Source organism: Bos taurus, chromosome 10 (assembly GCF_002263795.3).
Source record: "Bos taurus isolate L1 Dominette 01449 registration number 42190680 breed Hereford chromosome 10, ARS-UCD2.0, whole genome shotgun sequence".
Lineage (NCBI taxonomy): Eukaryota > Metazoa > Chordata > Mammalia > Artiodactyla > Bovidae > Bos > Bos taurus.
The window spans coordinates 54,838,712-54,862,893 of record NC_037337.1 but is presented as its reverse complement, the minus strand read 5'-3'; the positions used below and the strand labels follow the sequence as shown (position 1 = coordinate 54,862,893).

Sequence of the window (24,182 nt, the reverse complement as noted above, 5' to 3'; positions counted from 1 at the left end):
TCAATGCCAGAAAAACAAATAACCGAATCAAAAAGTGGGGTAAAGATCTAAACAGACATTTTCCAAAGAAGACATACAGATGGCTAACAAACACAGGAAAAGATGTTCAACATCGCTCATTATTAGAGAAATGCAAATCAAAACTACAAAGAGATATCACCGCACACTGGTCAGAAGGGCCATCATCAAAAAGTCTACAAACAATAAATCCTGGAGAGGGTGTGGAGAAAAGGGAACGCTCTTGCACTGTTGGTGGGAATGTAAACTGATACAGACACTGTGGAGGACGGTATGGAGATTCCTTAAAAAACTGGGAATAAAACAACAAAAAGACAAATATTCCAATTATAAAATGAGCAAATGGCTTAAATAGACATGTTGGCAAATAAGATATACAAATGGCCAAGAAACACATGAAAAGATGTTCAAAATCACTAATGTCAGAGAAATGCAAATCATAACCACACTGAGATACCAATTCACATCTGATAGGATGGCTATAATTTAAAAAAAAAGTAAAATAACAAGTGTTAACAAGGATGGAAGAAACTGGAATCATAATATACTGCTGGAAAGAATGTAAAATGGTGTACCAATTATGAGAAATTATTTGGTGATTCCTCAAAAAATTAAATATACGATTACAAATGACCCAGCAATTCTATTCCTAGGTTTATACACAAATCAGTTGAAAACATTCACTTACATACATACTTATAAGTGAATGTTAACAGTAGCACTATTTACAAAAGCTAAAAGATGAAAAGAAACTAAATTTCCACCAATTGATGAATGGATAACAAACTGCGGTACACTCATGCAATGGAATATTGTTCAGCCATAAAAAGAATAAAGGTCTCAAACATGTTACAACATAGATAAATTCTAAAAACATTATATTATGTGAAAGACTGAAGACACCAAAGGCCATATACTGTATGTGAGAGGTCCAGAATAGGCAAATTCATAGGGACAAAAAGGAGATTAGGGATTTTTAGGGGAGGGAAGAGTGAGGAGTGACTACTAATGGGCACAGGGTACCTTTCTAAGGTGGTGAAAATATTCCAAAATTACATAGTAATGATGGTTGTATAACCTGTGAATAAACAAAGCCAAAGAATTGTACACTTTGTTTTTTTTATTATTCCTATATATATGTATGGAACGCCATGGTGGCTCAGTGGTAAAGAATCCACCTACCTCTGCCAGGAGACACAGGTTCAATCATTAGGTTGGGAAGATCGCCTAGAGAAAGAAATAGCTATGATACTCTAGCATTCTTGACTAGGAAATCTCATGGACAGAAAAGCCTGGAGGGTTACAGTCCATGGGGTTGCAGAAGAGTCAGACACGACTTAGTGACTAAACAACAACAAATATATATGTACGCACACACACACAAAACAGAGTATCATTCAGCCTTAAAAAAGGAAATCTTGCCATGTGCAGTAACATGGAAGAACCTGGAAGGCAGTACACTGAGCAAAACAAGCCGCACAAAGACAAATACTGCATGGTACCATGTGCTGAGCTTAGTCGCTCAGTCGTATCTGACTCTTTGCAACCCCATGGACTGTAGCCCACCAGATTCCTCTGTCCATAGGGATTCTCCAGGCAAGAATACTGGAGTTGGTTGCCATGCCCTCCTCCAGGCGATCTTCCCAACCCAGAAATCGAACCCAGGTCTCCCGCAATGCAGGTAGATTATTTACCATCTGAGCCACCAGGGAAGCCCATACATGGAATCTTAAAAAAAAAAATCAGAATCACAGAAAGTTGAGTCGTGGTGCCAGGGGCTGGAGAGGAGGTGAGGAAATGGGAACACATTGGTGAAAGGGCACAAACTTTCAACTGTTGGATGAGTAACTCCTGAGGATCTACTGTATACAACATATTGGTTATAGTGATAAACTGTACTACATAATTGAAAGTTGTCAAGAGAGTAGATCTGAAGGATTCACCTCAAAAAAAAAAAAAAAGATGAAAAAAAGGTAGCTATGTGAAGTGACAGATATATTAGTGAACTTGAAAATGTGATTCCTTTCACTGTATAAACATGGATCAAATCTTCACATTGTATGGTTTAAATATACTACAATTTTGTCAATTTTACTGCAGTAACTGGGAAAAAACAGCTTAAAAATTTAAAAAGTCACCATGGCAGCAGTATGAAGAAGGAACACAAACAAAAAGCCAAAGTGCATTTGGTCTGTAGAACTTGTTATTTGAAATATCAGAAATTAGAAAGATAAAAAAAAAAATTTAAAAGCAATGGTGATGGGGGAGTAACCCAGACAGCTGAGTAGCAAAATTTCACACACTCAAAGACCCAGAACAAAGGCAGTAAGGTGAAAAGAGCTTAGGTCAAAGCCATTGGCTGATACTGGAAAACTCTCCAAAGAGCTAGGAAGTGACTTGGATTCCTCCTAAAGACACTGGCAGCAGGCACTCTGGGGAGCTTGTTCTATCACGAGAACACTGATGCTAGGAACATTCTGGAGTTCTCCCTCTAGCAGGAAGCTTACTTGCCCATCAGCCTATCAGCACCAGTACCAGGACACGTATGGTCAAGCTGCAAGCTTCACAGGAGACCTAGCTTTCCTCCCCAGGGGGCAAGCACCAGCCTTGGCTACACAGCCTTCCAGCCAGGGCCAGATCCCAAACTTTAGGATCTGGCCCTGCCCACCGGTGGGCTGACACAAGACACAGGATCCCCTAGGATCCAACCCCACCTTCTAGCAGGTGACATGAATCCTGAGATCCCTCAGGCCCTGCAGCCAGATGTTCCAGGGTCCCCTGCCCACAGACAGCCTCAGTGGGACCTGGCCCCACTCACCATCAGACTGGCACCAACTTTGGGACAGCCGAAGCCATGCAGCCAAAATACCAAGACCCAGCTCTGTCCATTGTCAGCTGACTACTTCCCTATAAGAAGGGCCTCACACACAACAGGGATAGGGGTGAGCCCTGTCTACCAGCATGCCCATCCCCACAGTAGTTGGCCCTGACACAAGAGAAGGCCCCACTTAGCCACATAGGAGTTAGCCCTAGAACATATAACTCTGGTGACCCAAGGAGAGGATGTTGTTGGGTCCCACAGGATTATCTTTTACATAAGGTCACTTCTCGATGATCAGGAAACATAAACCATCTACTTAATACCTACAAATAAACACAAAGAATTAGGCAAAAGGAGGTAACAAAAGACTATGTCCAAACAAAAGAACAAGACAAAACTCCAGAAGTAGAACTACACAAAGTGAAGACAAAGAATCTAACCTATAAAGGATTTAAGAATGAATAAACACAGTGTGAAGCTTAACAAACAGCTAGAAAATATGAAGAACCAAACAGAGCTGATGCATCTAATAAGTGAAATAAAAAACAGTAGAAGAAATCACAGTAGGTTATATGATATAGAGGAATAGATCATCGAATTGAAAGACAAAGTAGTAGAAATTACCAAAGCTGACAAGAAAAAAAGAAAGAATTTTTAAAAAATGAGGACAGTCTTAAAGACCTCTAGAACAACATCAAGCAAACAAATAATCACAATATATGGGTCCCAGATGCAGAAGAGAGAAAGGGGCAGAGAACTTATTAGAAGTGATAATAGCTGAAAATTTCCCATTCTAGGAAAGGAAACAGACATCCACGTCCAGGGAACACAGAGTTCCACATAACATCAATCCCAAGAGGTCCACACCAAGACACATAAATTAAATGGCAAAAATTAAAGAGAGAATCTTAAAAGCATCAAGGGAAAAGCAACTAGTTACATACAAGGGAGCTCCCATAAGACTGGTAGATAACTTTTCAGCAGAAACTTTGCAGGCCAGAAGGGAGTGGCATTATATATTTAAAGTGATGAAAGGGAAAAACCTATAACCAAGAATACATGCCAAAGCTACTTCAGATGTGAAAGAGATAATCTGACACACAAGGAAAAGCATAAAGTTTAGCACCATTAATCTGGCTTTACAAAGAATTAAAGGGTCTTCTCTAAGCAAAAAAGAAAAGACCAGAACTAGAAATATAAAAGTTATAAAAGAATACAATCTCATTGGTAAAGGCAAATATACAGTAAAGGTAGTAGATTAACCACTTATAAAGTTGGTAGGAAGGATAAAATAACAAAGTAGTAAAATCATCTATATCCATGATAGGCAGTTACAGGATAAACAAAACAAAAAAGTAAAAAATAATGTCAAAAGCATTCAATGTGGGGAAAGGGAGAGTAAAAACAGTCACATACATATATAGGTTACTGTATACAACTTCATGGTAACCACAAACCAAAAATGTATAATAGAAACACAAAAAAGAAATGAATCCAAACATAATACTAAAGAAAGGAATCAAATCATAAGGGAAGAGAGCAAGAGAAGAAAAGAATAAAAAGAACTACAAAAACCACCCCAAAACTATTAACAAAATGGCAGTAAGTACGTACCTATCAATAATTACTTCAGATGTAAAAGAACTAAAAGGATCAATCAAAGGACAAAGAGTGGCTGAATATATACAAAAACAAGACCCATCTGTATGCTGCCAACAAGAGACTCATTTCATATCTAAAGACACACAGATTGAAAGTAAGAGGAAGGAAAAAGGTATTTCATGCAAATGGAAATGGAAAGAAAGCTAGAGTACCAGTATTTATTACCAGACAAAATAGACTTTAAAACAAAGACTGTAACAAGAGAGGAAAAAAGGACATCACATAATAATAAAGGAATCAATCCAACAAGAAGATATAATCATTGTAAATATACGTTCACTCAACATCAGTTCAGTTCAGTTCAGTCGCTCAGTTGTTTCCGACTCTTTGCGACCCCATGAATCGCAGCACGCCAGGCCTCCCTGTCCATCACCAACTCCCAGAGTTCACCCAAACTCTTGTGCATCGAGTTGGTGATGCCATCGATTTAGTGATGCCATCCAGCCATCTCATCCTCTGTTGTCCCCTTCTCCTCCTGCCCCCAATCCCTCCCAGCATCAGGGTCTTTTCTAGTGAGTCAACTCTTCGCATGAGGTGGCCAAAGTATTGGAGTTTCAGCCTCAGCATCAGTCCTTCTAATGAAAACCCAGGACTGGTCTCCTTTAGGACAGACTGGTTGCATGTCCTTGTAGTCCAAGGGACTCGCAAGAGTCTTCTCCAGCACCACAGTTCAAAAGCATCAATATAAGAACACCTAAATACATAAATGTGAACAAACATAAAAGCAAAAATTGACATTAACAAGTAAAAGTAGCAAACTTCAATACCCCATTTAAATCAATAGACGATTCAGACCAAAAAATCAATAAGGAAACACTGGCCTTAAATAACACATTAGATCAGATGGCTATATATATATAAGATCAGATGCCCTTATATATATATATATATTAAATACTTTATTCAAAAATAGCAAAATAAACCTTTCAAGTGCACATGGAACATTTTCCAGGATAGATCACATTCTAGGCTACAAAATATGTCTGAACAGATTTAAGAAAACTGAAATCATATCAAGCATCTTTTCTTACCACAACGCTGTAAGCTTAGAAAGAAAGTGCAAGAAATACAAACATGTGGAGGCTAAACTAAATGCTACTGAGCAAAAAACATGTCACTGGAGAAATCAAAGGGGAAATAAAAAAATTCCTGGAGACAAATGAAAATGGAAACATAATGACTGAAATCTATGCCATGGAGCAAAAGCAATTCAAGGAGGGAAGTTTATAGCAATACAAGCTTACATCATGAAACAGGAAAAATCTCAAGTAAACAACCTAATAATACATCTGAAAAACTAGAAAAAGAACAAATAAAATCCAAATTAGGAGGAAAGAAATACAAAGATCAGAGAAGAAATAAATAAAATAGAGACTAAAAAACAATTTTAAGAAACCATGGAAACTAAAAGCTGAATCTGTCAAAAAATAAAATTGATAAACTATTACTCAGATGAATTAAAAAAAAAAGCAGGCCCAAATAAAATCAGAAATGAAAAACGATGTTATAATTAACATCACAGAAATACAAAGGATCATAAGAAATTACTCAAACAATTTATACATCAATAAAATGGACAACCTAAAGGAAATGGATAAATTCTTAGAAACATAAAATCTCCCAAAATTGAATCAAGAAAAAATATACAATATGAACAGACCAATTACCAGTACTGAAATTGATTACTGACTTAAAAAATTCCCAGTGAACAAAAGTACAGGACAGACAGTTTCACAGGTGAACTGTACCAAATATTTAAAGAAAAGTTAACATCTATCCTTCTAAAACTACTCCATAAAACTGAAGAGAAAGGAATGTTTCAGAAGTCATTATACCAGGCCAGCATTACCCTGATACCAAAACCAAAGACACCACAAAAAAAGAAAATTACAGGCCAACATCACTGGCGAACACAGACGTGAGTATCTTCAACAAAATATTAGCTAACTGAATCCAAAAGTACATTAAAGGGATTAAACACCATGATCAAGTGAGATTTATCCCAGGAATGCAAGGATATCCACAAATAAATCAATGTGATACACCACAGTAACAAACTGAAGAATAAGAATCTTAAGATCATCTCAACAGATGCACAGACAGCCGTCAACAAAATTCAACATCCATTTACAATAAAAACTGTCCACAAAGTGGATACAAGAGGGAATATACCTCAACATATTAAAGGCCATATGACAAACCTAGAGCCAAATCACATTCAACAGTAAAAAGCTGAAGCATTTCTTCTAAGATCAGGACAAGACAAGGATTCCCACTCTTGCCTCTTTTATTCAACACAGTATGGCCAAGTCCTAGCCATAACAACCAGACAATAAAAAGAAAATGAACCCAAACTGGAAAGGAAGAAGTAAAACTATTTCTGTTTACAGATGGCATGATACTATATAAAGAAAATCCGAAAGATGCTACCAAAAAACTATTAGAATTAACACATGAATTCAGTAAAGTTGAAGGATATAAAATTAACCTATAGAAATCTGTTGCATTTATATACACTAACAACGAACTATCAAAAAGAGAAATTTAAAAGTCATATTTACAAGAGTCCCCTGCTGGCTTAGTGGTTAGGATTCCAGGCTTTCACTACCATGACCCAGGTTCAATTTCTGGTCAGGGAACTGGAATCCCATAAGCTACAAGGTTAAATACATAAATAAAACAATCACCTTTACAATTGCATAGAAAAAAAAAATGAGAAAGCAGTTACTTGTAGCTTTTCTATTCCTTAGTTATACATGCTTCCAATAAACAGGGCATGTGGTTTCACCCATAAGGACTTTTTAAAGGCCCTATAGTATAATCTAGACAACTCCAGAAAGTAACTCACGCATAATGAGACAAAGTTATTTTACAGTTCCACGCTTCTGAGATTCAACTTTAAAAAAATAGCAGAAGAAAGCACTTCAAATTTGACCTATTTAGGTTAAAAATTAGTGGGAAAACAAGCTCCTTAAAAGAGAAAATAAAATAGAACCAAAAAATTCAAAATAGAAGATAACCTACAAAACAAAGAGTGAAGAAAACAGGAAAAAGTAGGCAATAGTAGTCCAAAGTAAAGGGGAGAGGGGGAAGCATGTTTCAGATTAGCCTGGCATCAATAGTCCAAGCTTCTATTAGTCTCCCCTACTCCATCTCAATTATTCATGCCCTGGGTAGATGAACTTTCTACCTTCACCATGAAAACAAAGGATTACTTTAACTATCTGTGTCATGAAAAATTTTCCAAACCCTTGGTGATTCTTTATTCCTGCCCTTTAGTCAAAAGATAAAATAGCCCCTACTGCATAGGACTTAATTTTTTCACCTGTTCCAACCTTCATCCCACCACAAAAAAAACTGCTTCATCATCAATCCTCTCTCCTGGTTATATTATCAATCTATCCCTCTTTACCGGCTTCTTTCTTCAACACATAAATATGTTCAAAATTCTTTCATCCTAAGAATACAAAAATTCTGCCTCCTCCTTGCAACCTCTTCAAACTCACTTGCCAGAATGGGCTTTCTAAAACACAAAACCAATTATTTTGGTATTCTTGCTGAAAATTCCTAAAAAGTTCCCCTCCAGAGATTTTTCTAAATATCAAGATTTTATTTCTCATCACAACTGTTCCTCACTGTGCCAAATTTTGTCAAGCACTTATACAAAACTGACTATAATGCCATTTTCCCATTTATCCCTAGGTAACTGTAGCTCATTCTCCAGTATTCAGCACAAGCTACACTGCCTCCTATTTCCTGATCATCCTTTCAGACTGAGATACCAATCTTTGGCCAGTGTTTTCTCTTTATCTGCCCATGATTTCTTATGCATTCTAGGCTGTAATCTTTGCTTTTTATTGTCTGTCACCCTCTCTATACTATGAGTAAACTGAAATCGAAGACTGACTTGTCAGCTCTGCCTCAATATCTTTTAAACTATTCAGTAAATGTCTGCTAAATGAATGACAGATCAGCAGCAAAGATAAGCAGACATGGACACAGTAAACCACGATTGAAGCATCAGACTTGAAGTAAAGATATATTTGCACTTATGTAAAACTGACTGCCATGTGAAATATCATTCTACAGTATATAAAGCAATCATTTTATGGGGCTTGAAAGGGAGCCAACGGAATAGACAGACTGTCTCCTGCTGGCTCCTGGTTATGTGCAGACGTGGATCATCTTCCTATCAGCCTAAGGATGAAGCAGTTACAAAGAAAAGGCAGTGCTAGGGATGTTGTAGAGAGATGGAGTCAGGGCTTGGATTCACTGCTGTCTCTGAACTTCTCCTGCTAGATGAAATCAAATTATCTTTATTGCTTAAACTCCAATCTTTTCAATTCAAACTAAGTTGTAAAATGGCCAAAAGTTCCTTCCTTAATTATAAGCATGTTCCTTTGCAATGTGACTTCACCCTTCTTCCCCAGAAAAGGTGCAGTCTATTTCTCTAACCCTTAATTTGGGCTTGGTTCTATGCAACATTAGGTTAATGGAACATTAGAAAATGTGACACAGAAGTGTGTTTAAAAGGGCTTGTACATTAGGGCTTTCCCATTCCCACTCTCAGAAACACTAACTATGAAGTAAAGAAATCTGTGCTAACCTGGAGAATGAAATACCACATGGAGAGGGACTTCGGCTTTCCCAAGCAAAGCTCTAGACATGTGAGTGAGGTCATCCTAGAATATCCAGCCACAACCAAGGCAAACTCAGACCACAAGAACTGCCTGACCAACATGCAGAATTGTGAGAAATAATGTGTGAAGCCACAGGTCCCCAATCTCTGGGCCACAGACCAGAACTCCTCAGATCAGTGGCAGTTATTAGATTAGAAATACAGCACACAATAAATGTGCTTCAATCATCCTGAAACCATCATCTCCACTCCTGGTCCATGGCAAAATCCACGAAACTGGTCCCTGGTGCCAAAAAGGCTGGGGATTGCTGTATAAGCCACTGAAGTTTGGATAGTTTTTACAGTGTTATTGACTAAACATTTGGTTTGGTGGTTTAGTTGCTACGTCATGACCGACTATGTAGCCTGCCAGGCTTCTCTGTTCATGGGATTTCCCAGACAAGAACACTGGAGTGGATTGCCATTTTCTTCTCCAGAGGGATCCTCCCAACCCAGGGATTGAACCTGGGTATACTGTACTGCAGGCAGTCTCCTGAATTGCAGACTAGATGTCTGTGTCCCCTCTGATGTGTTAAAGCTCTAACTCCTGTTTACATGGGTTTCTGAGGAAGTAATTAAAGATAAATGAGGTCATAAGGGTGGGGCCCTGATATAACAAGATATGCCCTAATAAGAAGATACACCAGAGAATTTTTCTCTCTCTTTCAGTTATCTGCAAGCCAGGAATAGACTTATTACCCGCTATACCTTGATCTGAGACTTCTAAGCCCTAGACCTGCAAGAAGACCAATGTGTGTTGCTTTGTCATTCACTCTGTGGTGTTCTGTTAGGGAAGCCCCAGCAGGTTACCCCTATACAGCATAGCAAACTGAACAGTGAGTCTTAGCACTAGCCCTGCTCACTCTTTTTAAAAGATTACTGCGAAAAAAAAAAAAAAATGTTTTGGGTATATGTAAATCAAGTTTTAAGCTAATTTATGGTTTAAGCTAATAATCAGATGCCTTTTGTCATCATATTGCTTCATTTACTCTTAATTGACCATCAAAGTTCTTTTCTAAATGGTGTCTAATACTGTACAGAGTAAAATTATCTACATTTATCCACCAGAATAGAATTTTACTATGATTACAGAGTACTCAAACAATGTAGTCACATTAATTTATTCAAATATTTGAGCACCTACTATTTACTTGGCAATGGTTATGATAAGGATGAAAGAAAATATAGTCTCAACTCTCAACAATACTCAGGGGAAGAGACAGACAAAATAAATAGTTTGTAGTATAGGGTACAGTCTTTCATAGGTTCTATTACTTCAATGTAAACTACAGCTTCATTCTTTCTACATTAATGACCCTAAACTACTGTCACAAATACCAAAGTCAGACTTTCATATGTCAGGAGATATTTATCAACTTCAAGGTACAGCATTGTGGTACTGCCTGGCAATCAATTGTTCAGCTTTGTTATATTTACCAGTGCAGCAGTATGTGGGCTATTATTTATCAGTTCAACAAATACTTATTTGTTGCCACAAATTTTATACTATTTTGCTTGTATTTTTTTTACATTCAGTAAAAGTTTGATAGTAGTGATAATACGATCAAGAAAAGGTGGAACTCATCAAGTATACTGAAAGCAGGAATCTTCGGATGGCTGACCACATGTTCAATTATTAAGTAAAAAACGAAGTATATTAACCATTGGCAATATTTAAAAATCAAGTAAAAGTGATAAAGAAGCAGAGAAGCCTTTGGAATTATGGACTGGAATTATGAACTGTTGATTATAAAAACAATACTAGTGATCCAAAAGCAAAAGAACAATCATGAGTCCACAGAACTCTTGATGAGATAATGCTCGTTATAGACTTCTTAGTCATTTCAAAATGAGAATTTAAGATGGGAAATTATTTGTAAAAATTAGTCAGAATAGGTAAACCTATAGAGACAGAAGGTAGATTAGTGGTTGTCTAGGGTTAAGAGGTTTGGACGAATAGGGAGTGACTGCTCATGGTGCAGAGTTTCTTTTTGGGGTGATGAAAATGTTCTAAAATTGATTGTGGTGGTGGTTTTATGACTCTAAATATACTAAACCCACTGAATTGTAAGCTTTTAATAGGCAAACTGTATGGTATGTGAGTTATATCTCAAAAAATATATTGCTGATCAAAGCTTTAACTTGAAAGCCTCAACAGTTAAAAGATATTATTGGTCAATATTCAGTGTTCAATCTATGTTTTTCTTGTTTTAAATAATAATGTCCATCAATTTCAAGATAAAAAAAGAAGTAAACACTTCCACCATAAAACCTTATAATTTTTGTTCCCCTGGAAATAGAACATTCTCCCTAAAACAGGTAAATCTATTGTTGAACCTTCATGCTTTCATACAGCTTTTCAGAAGTAGCAGACAACCTATGTAACACAGCAAGTCCTGTAACCAAGGTATAAACAAAAAGGTGAGAAAGTACGAAGATGGAACAAATTATCACTGCATAGTTTACTATTATATCTTTAATTAAAGGACCTTCCTATCAATCTGCAACTTACCTTCATCATGACATTTAGTGTATATTTTTGATCTTCCCTCCTTGCCACAGCTTTTGCTTCCATAGCTTCTTTTGCTCTTTCCTGTGCTTGTAGGATAGACTTCTCCCTTATTCTTTGCATCATCTCTTTGTCAACTAAAACAAAGAATATCACTAAATTAGAATCATGATGAATTTGTCTTACTTAGGAGAATTTGTTTTTCTTACATATTGATCTGGGATAAGATGGTTTTGGACCCAACTTCACATGGAGAAGTAAGAACATTTCTCAGTATTAAACTAGTCAAGAAGCTAATAAGAGTGACTGTAGCAGAAATGAATTAGTAAAGAATGGATGCCTTTGTGCACTGAGACAGACAGACACAGAGAGACAGAGAGGGAAGATATGAATAAGAGACAAGAGGAGCAATGGAGACAGGAAATAAGACAGGGAATGAGGATGCGGACAGGGGAGGAAGAGGAGGAGGAGAGGGTCACAGGAGGGAGAGAGAGGGTGTGCAATGGGAGGGATGGGGAGAGGCAAATCGGGCAGGAGAGGAGGAAAGAGAACACACTGATACTCCTCTCTCTCCTATTAGCTTATAAACCTGATCACAATAAAGCATCACTAGGAGGTCTCTTAGAAAAGAACACGGGTTGAGATCATCTAACATGATCGATCACCTTCAAAAACATCAATGGTTAGTCTTATGTATGAAGAGTACAGGGCAAGCTTTAGGAAAAATTATAATGTCACAGGACATGTTACATACAAAACTTTACAATTCACAGTCATTTTTTATTCAGTGATTCAGTATTTTAGAAACTGCAGGCTGTGATCCATTATGGGGTAAATTATGTTAAGAGAATAAGGATTAAGGAAGGGATCCAGACTTTGAAGAAAAAAAAGAGGAGGGGAGAGGAAACTTGGGAGAGTGAAGTAAGAAGAGACAAGGAGGGTAGGAGTGGAGGGATGACTAGTAAACCCTTATACTAACCCTTTATATTGTTTTAAAATATATGAAAATAATACAAAAAGAAAACTAGTTACAAAGTGTTATATTAAAATACTTACAAAATATTAAGTGTTATATTAAAACACAAAACATTAAGTTTGTGATATACAAATACCTGCTTCTTAATTAATGCATTAAATAATACATAGCAAAATGTCTAATATATAATTTCAAAGTAGTGCATCTAAAAGACAAAGGTACCTGATATGAACATGTTGTGAATTTTATTGATACTACTATTGATTGTTGTCTACATTCATAATTGAAGGGAATATTAAATTTCAGTTAAAAATAAGTAAAGAGTATGTAATTTTTACCCATCCAAGATCCTGGCTGGAAATCAGGACTGGAATGAGGTCTGAAGCCTCTCCCCAACCATACACCTGTTTTAGTAAGAGGGTGGCAGAGACCTGGACCAGCTTCAGGGGCAGAAGTAATTTTTTTTTTTTTTTGGGTAGAAGTAATTTTTAAAAAATCAAGTTTCTGAATTAAATGCTCCACATCTAAAAGAAATGAAAAATGGATCAAGAATGAACTTCAAAAAAAACTGGAGCAGTATTTTGTGAATAATGAGGGAGGAAGGCTTGGAGTAGATATTGGAGTTTCATAATACTATATGTGGAAAAAAAGATTGCTAAAACAATTTCACTGAATTGCATGTAAAACTGAGTCTGAAAAAAATAAAAAATAAAAATCAAGGTTAAGAAATTAAAAAAAAAAAACTGAGCTTGACATCTAAAAGAATCTCAAACTTGGTTTCTGAAGTAAAGCCAATGTTCATTACTTGTTACATAAGTTAGTTTTAAGACTGTTTTGATTCGTCTAATTGGTAATTATGGTCAAACCCAATCTGCTGCCTGATTTCTTACAGCACATAGGCTAAGAATTATTTTTAAAGTTTTAAATAGTGGAAAAAATCAAAATAATAGTAATATTTAATGACATAAGTGGCTCAAACTGTAAAAAGTCTGCCTGTGATGCAGAAGACCTGGTCCGGGAAGATCCCATGGAGAAGGAAATGGCAACGTACTCCAATATTCTTGCCTGGGAAATCCCATGGACAGAAGAACCTGGTGGGCTATAGTTCATGGGGTTGCAAAAAGTCGGACATGACTGAGGCAACTTAGCATGTATGCTATCTGTTTAAGTCATTATATTAGATGATGATTCTGGTCTCATCTAACTTCAAAATTAAGATTATCAACATCAAATGAAATAAATCAAAGTATTTACATTTAATTTTAGGTGAGAAGTCAGAACATCCTGTGTGTGTTTCATGACATATTCCCAGACACCATCTCGGACTTAAAGAATCAAAAAGTAAGGCAGGGGTAGGAGAGAACAAATCTGGTTTTAAAAACCCCTCAGTTAGTCTAGGATTCAATACAGAACTAAAGTAAGCTGGCTATGATAATCTCCCTTTCAGTATCTTCTGAACTCAAAACCACATTGTAGAGAAAATCTTACCTAGTACCAAGAACTAAAAAATTTAATTCCACTGCAAGATATGAAGAAAACATTAATATAAAGAGTGGCTGCAATTTTCCCATTCTCAATAGTTCCAACTCAAGGCTTAATGCCAAAGACCTAAGAGAAATCTCAGACAGTAGACAGAAAACACAAGAAAACATGGTAACTGTATCAGAGAGGAAGATAATAAAGCTAAAACAGTAGAGGGCAATTCAGTTCAGTTCAGTCGCTCAGCTGTGTCCGACTTTTTAGGACCCCATGAATCGTAGCACGCCAGGCCTTCCTGTCCATCACCAACTCCCAGAGTTCACTCAGACTCACGCCCATCGCGTCAGTGATGCCATCGAGTCAGTGATGCCATCCAGCCATCTCATCCTCTGTTGTCCCCTTCTCCTCCTGCCCTCAATCTTCCTCCCAGCAACAGAGTCTTTTCCAATGAGTCAACTCTTTGCATGAGGTGGCCAAAGTACTGGAGTTTCAGCTTTAGCATCATTCCTTCCAAAGAAATCCCAGGGCTGATCTCCTTCAGAATGGACTGGTTGGATCTCCTTGCAGTCCAAGGGACTCTCAAGAGTCTTCTCCAACACCACACTTCAAAAGCATCAATTCTTCGGCGCTCAGCCTTCTTCACAGTCCAACTCTCACATCCATACATGACCACTGGAAAAACCATAGCCTTGACTAGACGGACCTTTGTTGGCAAAGTAATGTCTCTGCTTTTGAATATGCTATCTAGGGCAATTACTGACCCACAAAGCTGATTTTGGCAGAAGAATAGAATACAGATTAACAGTACAGACAACAGGAGATCTCAACTTGGGACTGTACATTTTAATCTCTAAAAAACATTTTAACAATTTAGGTCCCACTACCACAAACTGATTTTATCTGTCTAGGGTAAGATTCAGACATCTGTATTCTGTAAAAGTTCTGTTGTTCAGTCACTAAGTCACATCCAACTCGTTGGGACCCCATGGACTGCAAGCACACCAGGCTTCCCTGTCCTTCACTATCTTCTGTAGTATACATCTTCAAACATGTAGCCACTGTTGAGTGTGACCTTCGGCAATTACTCAACCTTTCTGCACCTCAGTAGCTTCACCTTAATAGGAAAAAAAAAAAAAAAAAATGGCGGGGGTGGTGGAGTACCTAAGTGATAGACTATTACAAGGATTAACAGATGAAAGAGTCGGACACGACTGAGAGACTGAACTGAACTGAATGCCTAATACAAAATGAGCGCTCATAAAGGCCAAACCGGGAGGCCTTACCCTCTGAAGATAGAAGCTCACATCGTTTAAGAGCTATTATTAACAGACTCAATTTTTTAGAAACTCGGTTACTCAATAATTAGGTTATTGGGTTATTTAAGAGACAGCTGAAGCACTACCTCATCTAAATGACGCTCGTGCCTGTTTTGTTTTCCTAGAAAAGCAACATAATTATTTCAAAAGATAGATTTTTGAATAGTATAAAGTTTTAAAAGCACAACCAGCTTAACATCTTTTAGTAAAGAACTTACCACCTGACAGAGAAAGGGTCTCCCACATGGCTGCTTCTTTTTTGCGCAGGGTGAAAACAATAGTGTTATTCCCAATCTTAGCTTTGCTGCTCTCATCGTCTATGGGAGCATAGAGAAACACCTCGAATAAAAATGGAGGGCAGTTCACCTATTGAGAAGAGGGGAAACGAAAGTTAATATGGCTACACAAAATGAAAAACACACCGCTTAAGAAATAAGTGATGGAAGCCAAAATCATTTTCTTAAATTCCTGCTATAAATTTATTCCCAGGTCACGATAAAAGTAGCAAGGCATACGGAAGCCATGGATAAAATCATCCCTGACCCGATGACATCTATCTACAGACCAGGTGTCACCTGTATGAGATTCGTATCTTATTTTGTTTGTTTTGCTTTGTTTTATTTTTAATAGGACTAATATTTTAGGATGCTTATCTGCAAGGACGCGCCTCTTGCGCGTCCACAGCCATGCCTTCGCAGACGCCTCAGACCACACCCCCAGGGCCGGCTGGCACGATTTGCGTTCCTACCTTCAGATAATTTTCGGTGCAGAACACGTCCGCGTCTCGGACGCTGACGCCTCGGAGAGGCACAGAGATGAAGACCGCAGTGCTCGTCTGCTGCCAGCTGTAATTGCTAACGTGCAGCGGCATCCTGTGAGGCAGCCGGCGAGAGTGAGGCGGACTCACGCCCGCTCGGTTGCTAGGGAAGCCGGGGTTACCACACGCCAGCCCTTCCGGGTCAGGAGGGCCGGGGCACCCAGAGTTCCCAGCGTGCCCCGGGCGCGCCCCTGCGGCCGCCCTGCGGACTCCCCTCGCGACCGCCTGGGCCAGATTTTGGGGGCTTTCCCGCTGTTTGGGGTCTTATCCCTTCGGGAATCTGCGAAGTAGCAGACCCACTTCCGCTTAAGCAAGAAAGAAGCTTCACGCCTAAAAATGCAAAAAAGGGACGTAGGAAAGCGTGACCCGCGAGAAGCAGGTGCGACGCCCACGCGCCGTGGCAGCCTGGCCTTTTGTTTGTTGTGACGGAAGCTGTAGAAGTGAGCACCATTTGGTGTTCTTGTTCGGGGAATTTCCTGCTCATATAGACGTTCTGGCCTAGAAGCCTGCTGTCCAGTTATAGTCGTTCAAAGCCTGTCAGTCGGAAGCCACTCACAGGCGTGTAGATAGGGTTCGCTCCTTGGTTTGAGAACTTAATGACCGTATGACTCACCTGAAGAATGCTTGGCAGCAACTCAACTGTAGGATAAGTTAAATTGACACTGATATGTTTTATAATTGCTTAGGGAGACTTGTAACTTTCGCGCTGAAACGAAACTTGAAGACCATGTTAGTCTTCCCACATGCCGTGTTTAAGGAATCTGAGATCCATATACCCAACCCTGTTGTCACTTGGATTATTGTGGCTACACCGTGATTAAGATCCTAATGCCGTAGCTCCCAATATTCTTTCCTTGGAGACGCTTTAAAAATTACCGGAATTTGATTTTTTTTTTTTTTTTAAATAACATGAAAGCAGTGGCACCCCACTCCAGTACTCTTGCCTGGCAAATCCCATGGACGGAGGAGCCTGGTAGGCTGCGGCCCATGGGGTCGCTAGGAGTCAGACATGACTGAGCGACTTCACTTTCACTTTTCACTTTCATGCATTGTAGAAGGAAATGGCAACCCACTCCAGTGTTCTTGCCTGGAGAATCCCAGGGACGGGGGAGGCTGGTGGGCTGCCGTCTCGGGTCGCACGGAGTAGAACACGACTGACGCAACTTAGCAGCAGCAAGCACCTACAAACTATTTGCCACCTAGAAATAGGGATTTTTAACATTTTATTTTGTAAGTCACTAATAAAAATTTAAAAGCTACTGAAAAAAATCCTTGAGGAAAGCTAAGAAACAACAGACTTGGGAGGGAAAAAACACCATCTTTTACCCTGCAAACAGGCCACCCCTCAGTACAGTTCATCCTCTCAAGATATCCTAACTTTGAATACTGGGACCATGTTAGACTTCTTGTCTCTTGTCCTCCCAAGCAGAGAAACCTAAAAATCAATCCTGTAGATTCTTTTTCATGTTGCTTTTAACATTTTTCCCTCTTGTGTGCAATGCCTACTTTCACCATTTTCTTTCAAACTCTCTTTTGTGTCTTCTAAAGACAGTTTATGTATTCCAAAATTTTAAAGTGTAGATTCTGCCACTATAAAGAAATACAAGTGATATAATGTATTTATGGTAAATTAAAAGTATACTTTGAGCTGTTTGCGAGTTTCAGGGAAATTATCACTTTGTTAAGCACGTACAAACTTGTGTGGTGAAATTGTTCTATCAGTCTTATGAAACTTTTTGCACTCTGAATGAATATTTTTAAAAAACTTGATCGGTTTTATTACTGAATCATTAACACCAGCTGATACCAATTTAAAACACCATTAATCTGTATACTTCAAGACTTAGGTACTTACCTAAAAAGTGTTTCACAAGCCTTGAAACTAATTCAATCCTAAAAGTGTTCCTTATCTGTGTTCCTTAACAGATTTAAAAAACAAAAAGATCTTAATCTAACCCAAGTGTAGATGGAAATTTGATATATGGCAAAAGTGTGCACATAAATGGGGAAAAGCAAAGAAAGGAATGACTATTGAATACATTGGTGTTAGAAATTGTAACCATATGGGAAAAAAATGAGATTGAATCGCTACATGCATATGGTGTCACACGCAAAAATGAATTTCAGATGAAGATATATAAATTTAAAACTTATATGTATGTATTTTTATATACACATACATGTGTGTATATATGATTTTGTCATACTTAAGCTTTTCTTAAGTATGATATCAAAAAGCACTTATGTTAAAGAAAAAAGATTGAAAACTTGAACTAAGATTAAGAACTTGTATTCACCAACAGGCACAATAAAGAATGACAAGATATATATTTTTCAATATATATTGGACATCTGTAGTTGAATAACTTGTGTTTTATTCAGTCACTGAGCAAGGAAGAACATGTGCCACCCTGAGTGTCTCAGTAAGGGGGTTCAGAACTAGGGGGAAAGTCTAAGGGAGGGAGGGTTTCCTCTAGATTGGATCCTTTCATAAAGAGAGGGCAACTCTATGCTTGAATAAAGAAGTAACTGTCCATAGCAGCTTCCTAACAAAAACCTGAAAACAAGCCAAATATCAGTAGGTATATTCATACAAAACAATATCATCCAACAATAAAAATTAATTATAACTTTATACTGGGTGGATGAGTGGAAAAAAAAAAGCAAAGACCCTTAAGGAATAATGCCATTTTTATAAAATTTTAATGAAAAGCAAATCTGTTGGTTAAGGATTCCTGTATATGTGGTAAAACTATAAAGGAAAGATAAGATGTCAGAAAGGATAACAGTTAACTCCTAGGTGGAACTCTGGCAAGTGACATTCTTTGTGGTAGCCAAAAGAGCTGATTCCTGCATAGACACACTGCATGAATTAAAACAAATTTGCTCAAAGCATGGTCCCCTGACAACAATGTCAGCATCATCTGGGGACTTGCTAGAAATACAAATTCCCAGACCCCACTGAAGACCTGCTGAACCAGAAAACCTGGAACTGTGGCCCAGCAATCTGTGTTCTAACAGAACCTCCAGGTAATTTTGATACACACCAAAAACTGAACCACAAGGGTAAGAGATAGCTTTTAATAGGGGAAAGGAGAAACTCACAAAGCCAAGAAAATAACAAAACAACCCAGGTTCTCCCATTCTCCCCTCATCCCAAGGAGAAGCATATAGGACCCAAAGCAATATGCTTGATCTGCAATGTAGCTTTGCATTATAGGAGAGGAATTCCATCCCCTTGCTGTCCTCCCTTCCATAAGAAAGGAGAACATACAAGTTTAAAGCTTAAGTATATGTATTTTTATATACACACACATGCACGCGTGTGTGTGTGTGATCTTGTCATCGTTAAGTTTTTCTGTAAGGTTTTATCTGTAAGGGCAAACATGAAGGGGAACCTTTTCAGGAGGGAAACTAGTGGGACCCAGGCAATTCGTGGTTTAGGTGCAAACTATAAGAATTATCTGAGAAAGCCAGCTTCCCAGTATCTGGAGACCTTGATTCACATGGAAAGATTAAGTTGGGAAAAAAAAAATTACTAGCACTGGTAAGATGAGTTCAGGTGCAGCTCCTCCCACTGGAAGACAGGAGGATATTGGCTGGTTCCCTAGAAAAATTGAGAGAACACCTCAAATTATTTTTGATTTTGTTCATTATAACAAAGTATGCCATCAGAGAGCATCAAAAAAATTGCTAAGTTTTTTTTACCCTTCTGCCTCTAGTTTTGGTGATGGATTTGCTTTATTCATCTTTTGACTCATAATGTACATATACAAATCTCTATATTATTTGTATGTAACAAATATTAGAAAAAGTAAAAATTTAAAAACAAGTTCTATAATAGAGGCATGTCCTTATTTTCTTCTTCCGTACTGTCAGGCTTTTAGGGAGTGAAAATGTACGTACATTACAAAGCAAAAATTAAATCCGATTTATTATTCACCTAAAACTAATTAACCATAATTTATTCTTTGATCATCAAAGTCAAATTTGGCCATAAGGAAAGACTCATTTATGATTTTTTTTAACACCACCTCAGAACTTTTTAAAAAACCCTTTGAAAAAAAAAGCCTTTATTCTTGCAACAAAATGATTTAGACACACTTGGAATTTTTTTCCTTTTTTACTCTAGGAAATGGAATCAGTCATTCTCCAAGAAACTTTAGTTCATTGGAAGGACTGATGCTGAAGCTGAAACTCCAATACTTTGGCCACCTCATGCGAAGAGTTGACTCGTTGGAAAAGACCCTGATGCTGCGAGGGATTGGGGGCAGGAGGAGAAGGGGACGACAGAGGATGACATGGCTGGATGGCATGACCGACTCGACGGACATGAGTTTGGGTAAACTCCAGGAGTTGGTGATGGACACAGAGGCTTGGCCTGCTGCGATTCATTGGGTCACAAAGAGTCAGACACGACTGAGCGAGTGAACTGAACTGAATGCAGAATAGCTTTCAAGTCAATATCTCAGCACTAGGTTTTAAATGCATTCACTATTTTACTATTTTAAATTTGGGCTTTAGGAAAAGACAATGTGATTTACAGCTAGACAAGAATATATAGGTAGAGCTCATGTAGAGAGTGTGAAGTGCCATTTATCCTTTTTATTTTTGGCCAAAATATCTTAGGTTGATATTTACAGAGTATAGATCTTAATGATTTTTCCTACTAGACTTGTTTTAGCATATCAGTTTTTTTAAAAGAATTTTAAGTGTTTCTAGTTCCTGAACTGGCGTTATGGAGCTTGGAAGTCACTCCATCCCAACAAGAAAAAGACTGAAGAAAATGAAACATCAACAACTCTTCTTAACTGCACAAGACAAGTAAGGTCACAGAGCAAGCCACTGTCCCCCAAATGGGAGAGATTGTATGTATGGTGAATCACAACCAATCAGAGCAGAAACGTCCATGGAACTAGTGCCAAGGCAGGAAAACCTGAATGTAGTTAACAAATTGCTAGAGGCTCACTGTGGGCAGATCTGAGAGACAAAAGCTAGTCTAGGGGGACTCAGCCCCCAACATTTTTGTGAGTTTTACTTTCTGAAACCCCACCAGTTTCTCACAGTTTATATTTACACAAAAATATCCTCAAGCTCTCATCAGGGGGATGGGAAATGAATGATTTTGAAATATGCCAGAGCATTTATTTGTTCTTAGCAATACCTTACCTTGGAAGAAATTATTTAACCAGAGCCTAAACTGCTAGAGTTTTATCAGAGTTTGACTAGAAAAAAATTTATAGCATTAAATGCATATGTCAGAGAAAGATCTAAAATCAATCAGTGTCTACCTTAGGCAGCTAGAAAAATAAAAGCAAAATAAATCCAATGTAAAAAGTATTTTAAAAGGAGAAATAATTTATAATTAAAGCATAAATCAATGAAATTAAAACTAGGAAATCAAGAGAGAAAATCAATAAAACAAATCTGGTTTTATGAAAATAAAATCAACAAGCCTCTAGCCAGCCTACATAAGGGAAAAAAAGCGGGGGAGTAAGGGGAGTGGAGAGGACACAAATAACTAATATGAGAAATGAAAGAGGCGATATCACTGCAGACACCGTGAATATGAAAAGGATAATAAAGGAGTAGTACTATGAACAACTCTGTGCCTACAAATTTGATAACCTAGATGAAATGGGCCAACTTCCTGAAGGACATGATCTGCCAAAACTAACACAAAAAGAAATAAACCACCTGAATAGGCCTATATCTACTAAAGAAATTGAATCAATAATCAATAACCTCCCAAAAGAGAGCGTTCCAGACCTTGATGGGGGTCACTGGTGACAAACATTAAGGAAGAAACTATACCAATTATCTATAGTTTTTCAGAAGACAGAGGTAGAGGATATACGTCCTAACTCATTCTACAAAGTCAGACATACCAGCACCTAGAAATCTCCAAGACAGGCCAACCTTGTGCCTAGTCTTGAAGTCGGGTAGTGTCAGTCCTCTTTCTTCTCCTTCAGTAATGTGTTGACTATTCTGGGTATTTTGCCTCTCCATATAAACTGTAGAATCAATTTGTCAATATCTACAAAATAACTTGCTAGAATTTTGATTGGGATTGCATTAAATTGATAGATCAAGTTTGAAGTACAATAATCAATGTGGTGTGGTATTGGTGAAAGGACAGGCAAATAAATCAGTGGAACAGAACAGAGAGCCTAGAAATACACCCACAGGAATATAGTCAACTGATCTTTGACAAAGGATCAAAGGCAATATGATGGACAAAAAACAGTCTTTTCAACAAATGAAACAACTGGACACCCACATGCAAAAAAGTAAATCTAGGCATAGTGGTTCTAACCTTCACAAAGTCTATTCAAAACAGATCACAGACCTAAAATTAAAATGTAAACTTATAAAACTCCTAGAAGATAACACAAGAGAAAATCTAGATGACCTTGGATTTAGTGATAAATTTTAGGTACAACACCAAAGGCATGATTCATGAAAGAAAACTGGTAAGCTGGACTGCATTAAAGTAAGTTTTTTTCTGTCCTATGAGTGACACTATCAAGAGAATGAAAATACAAGACACAGAATGGGAGAAAATATTTGCAAAGGATACATATGATAAAGGACTGTTACCCAAAATACCTAAGAATTCTTAAGAAAACAAACAACCTGATTAAAAGATGAGCCAAACCTTAACAGACACCTCACCAAAGAAGATACACAGATGATAAATAAGAATATGAAAAGATGTTCCACATCATATGTCATAAGGGAAATGCAAATTAGAGCAATGACATACCACTACTAAACACATATTATAATGGCCAAAATCCACAACAATGACAACACCAAATGCTGACAAGGAAGTGGAACAAGAACTTTCATTCACTGCTGGTGGGAAAGCAAAAAATTTAGACAGTTTAGTGGTTTCTTACAAAATGAAACATTCTCTATTTGCTCTAGCACCTCACCTCACCAGGCTCAGCATTCCCTTTTTTATTTCTTCTTAGCACTTAAACTCTAATTCACTTTTAGTTTATTTTCTTTTTCTATAGAATAAAAATTTCATGAGCGTAGTGAGTTTTGTCTGCTTGATTTATGGCATGCACTGCGATGTTCTTAGCAGTTAGAACAGTGACTGACATAAATAACACTCATTATTAAATGTTGAATGAATATCTTATCTATATATTGGATTTCATAATTTTTGTTTTTTATTCTTTACCTTTCAGGATCCTGAATTGTACTTCTCTTAAAGTCTTTTTCAGGCTGTGCTGTCATTTTCATTGAGTGGATCAAAATTTTAAAAGATGTTTGTTGGCTATTTTTATCATTAGTTTTCTTCATGCTTTGAAATTTTGATTTACAGTGGGTTTGTTTTTTTTTTTCTTTCCTTTTACTTTTGTTTCTTTCTTCTAGGTTCTTCCTTTCCTTTCTGGCAGTTTTAAGTTGCCTCTAACCTGTGTCCTAGGAACTCCAATTCAGCCAAGTGTTACGTCAATTTACTGTTTCAAATTCTTTGGTGATACTGTACACAAGTTACCAACTGAGAAAATTACAAAACTGTGTATTTGTGCCACATTAGGCCCATAAGCTAGAGTCCCAGGTATCAGCTGGAGCCAAGTTTGCTTTTTAACCTTTTTCACATGTGAGGCAGCAATACAAGTAATCCCAGCTCACACCAGGCTTAAAGCAGTTATTCCTGTTCTATTGACCACTAAAAATAAATCAGTTTCACAAATTTCACCAAATTGAAGCCCATCAATTTTATTCACCTTTAAAATAAACTTTTATCTTTTAAAGATTAACCATTTAAATAAATCTTTTAAATATTAAATCTTTTACATGTTTTAAATAGCCAATTTGTGGCCCTATTATTCCTCTCTAGTGTTTGTTTTCTATTCTATTTTCTATTGTCTTATTTCCTTCCTCTACTTTC

The 24,182-nt window shown here is 37.5% G+C and overlaps 1 protein-coding gene and 1 long non-coding RNA gene across 5 annotated transcripts in view; one reads left to right on the top strand and one right to left on the bottom strand.

Annotated features, from left to right (window-relative positions):
* The window catches only part of DNAAF4 (dynein axonemal assembly factor 4), a 71,927-nt gene extending 55,523 nt beyond the window's left edge, over positions 1-16,404 (bottom strand). For 3 of the 4 annotated variants that reach the window (XR_009496039.1, XM_059890438.1, XM_005211767.5), the window contains exons 1-3: positions 16,208-16,404; positions 15,678-15,825; positions 11,692-11,825 (exon numbers count right to left, since the gene is read on the bottom strand). Coding sequence is in view for 3 of the 4 variants with exons in the window: in XM_059890438.1 (XP_059746421.1) it covers positions 11,692-11,825; positions 15,678-15,825; positions 16,208-16,330 (405 nt within the window). In the remaining variant the exon portion in view is untranslated. The remainder of the gene's footprint in view (positions 1-11,691; positions 11,826-15,677; positions 15,826-16,207) is intronic. The other variant, NM_001206188.1, reaches the window with a different exon arrangement.
* A 43-nt stretch (positions 16,405-16,447) lies between these two features.
* Positions 16,448-23,319, top strand: LOC112448474 (uncharacterized). The gene is made up of 2 exons (XR_003036849.2): positions 16,448-16,655; positions 20,409-23,319. It is a non-coding gene; the product is annotated as an uncharacterized lncRNA (long non-coding RNA).
* Positions 23,320-24,182: the final 863 nt, after the last annotated feature.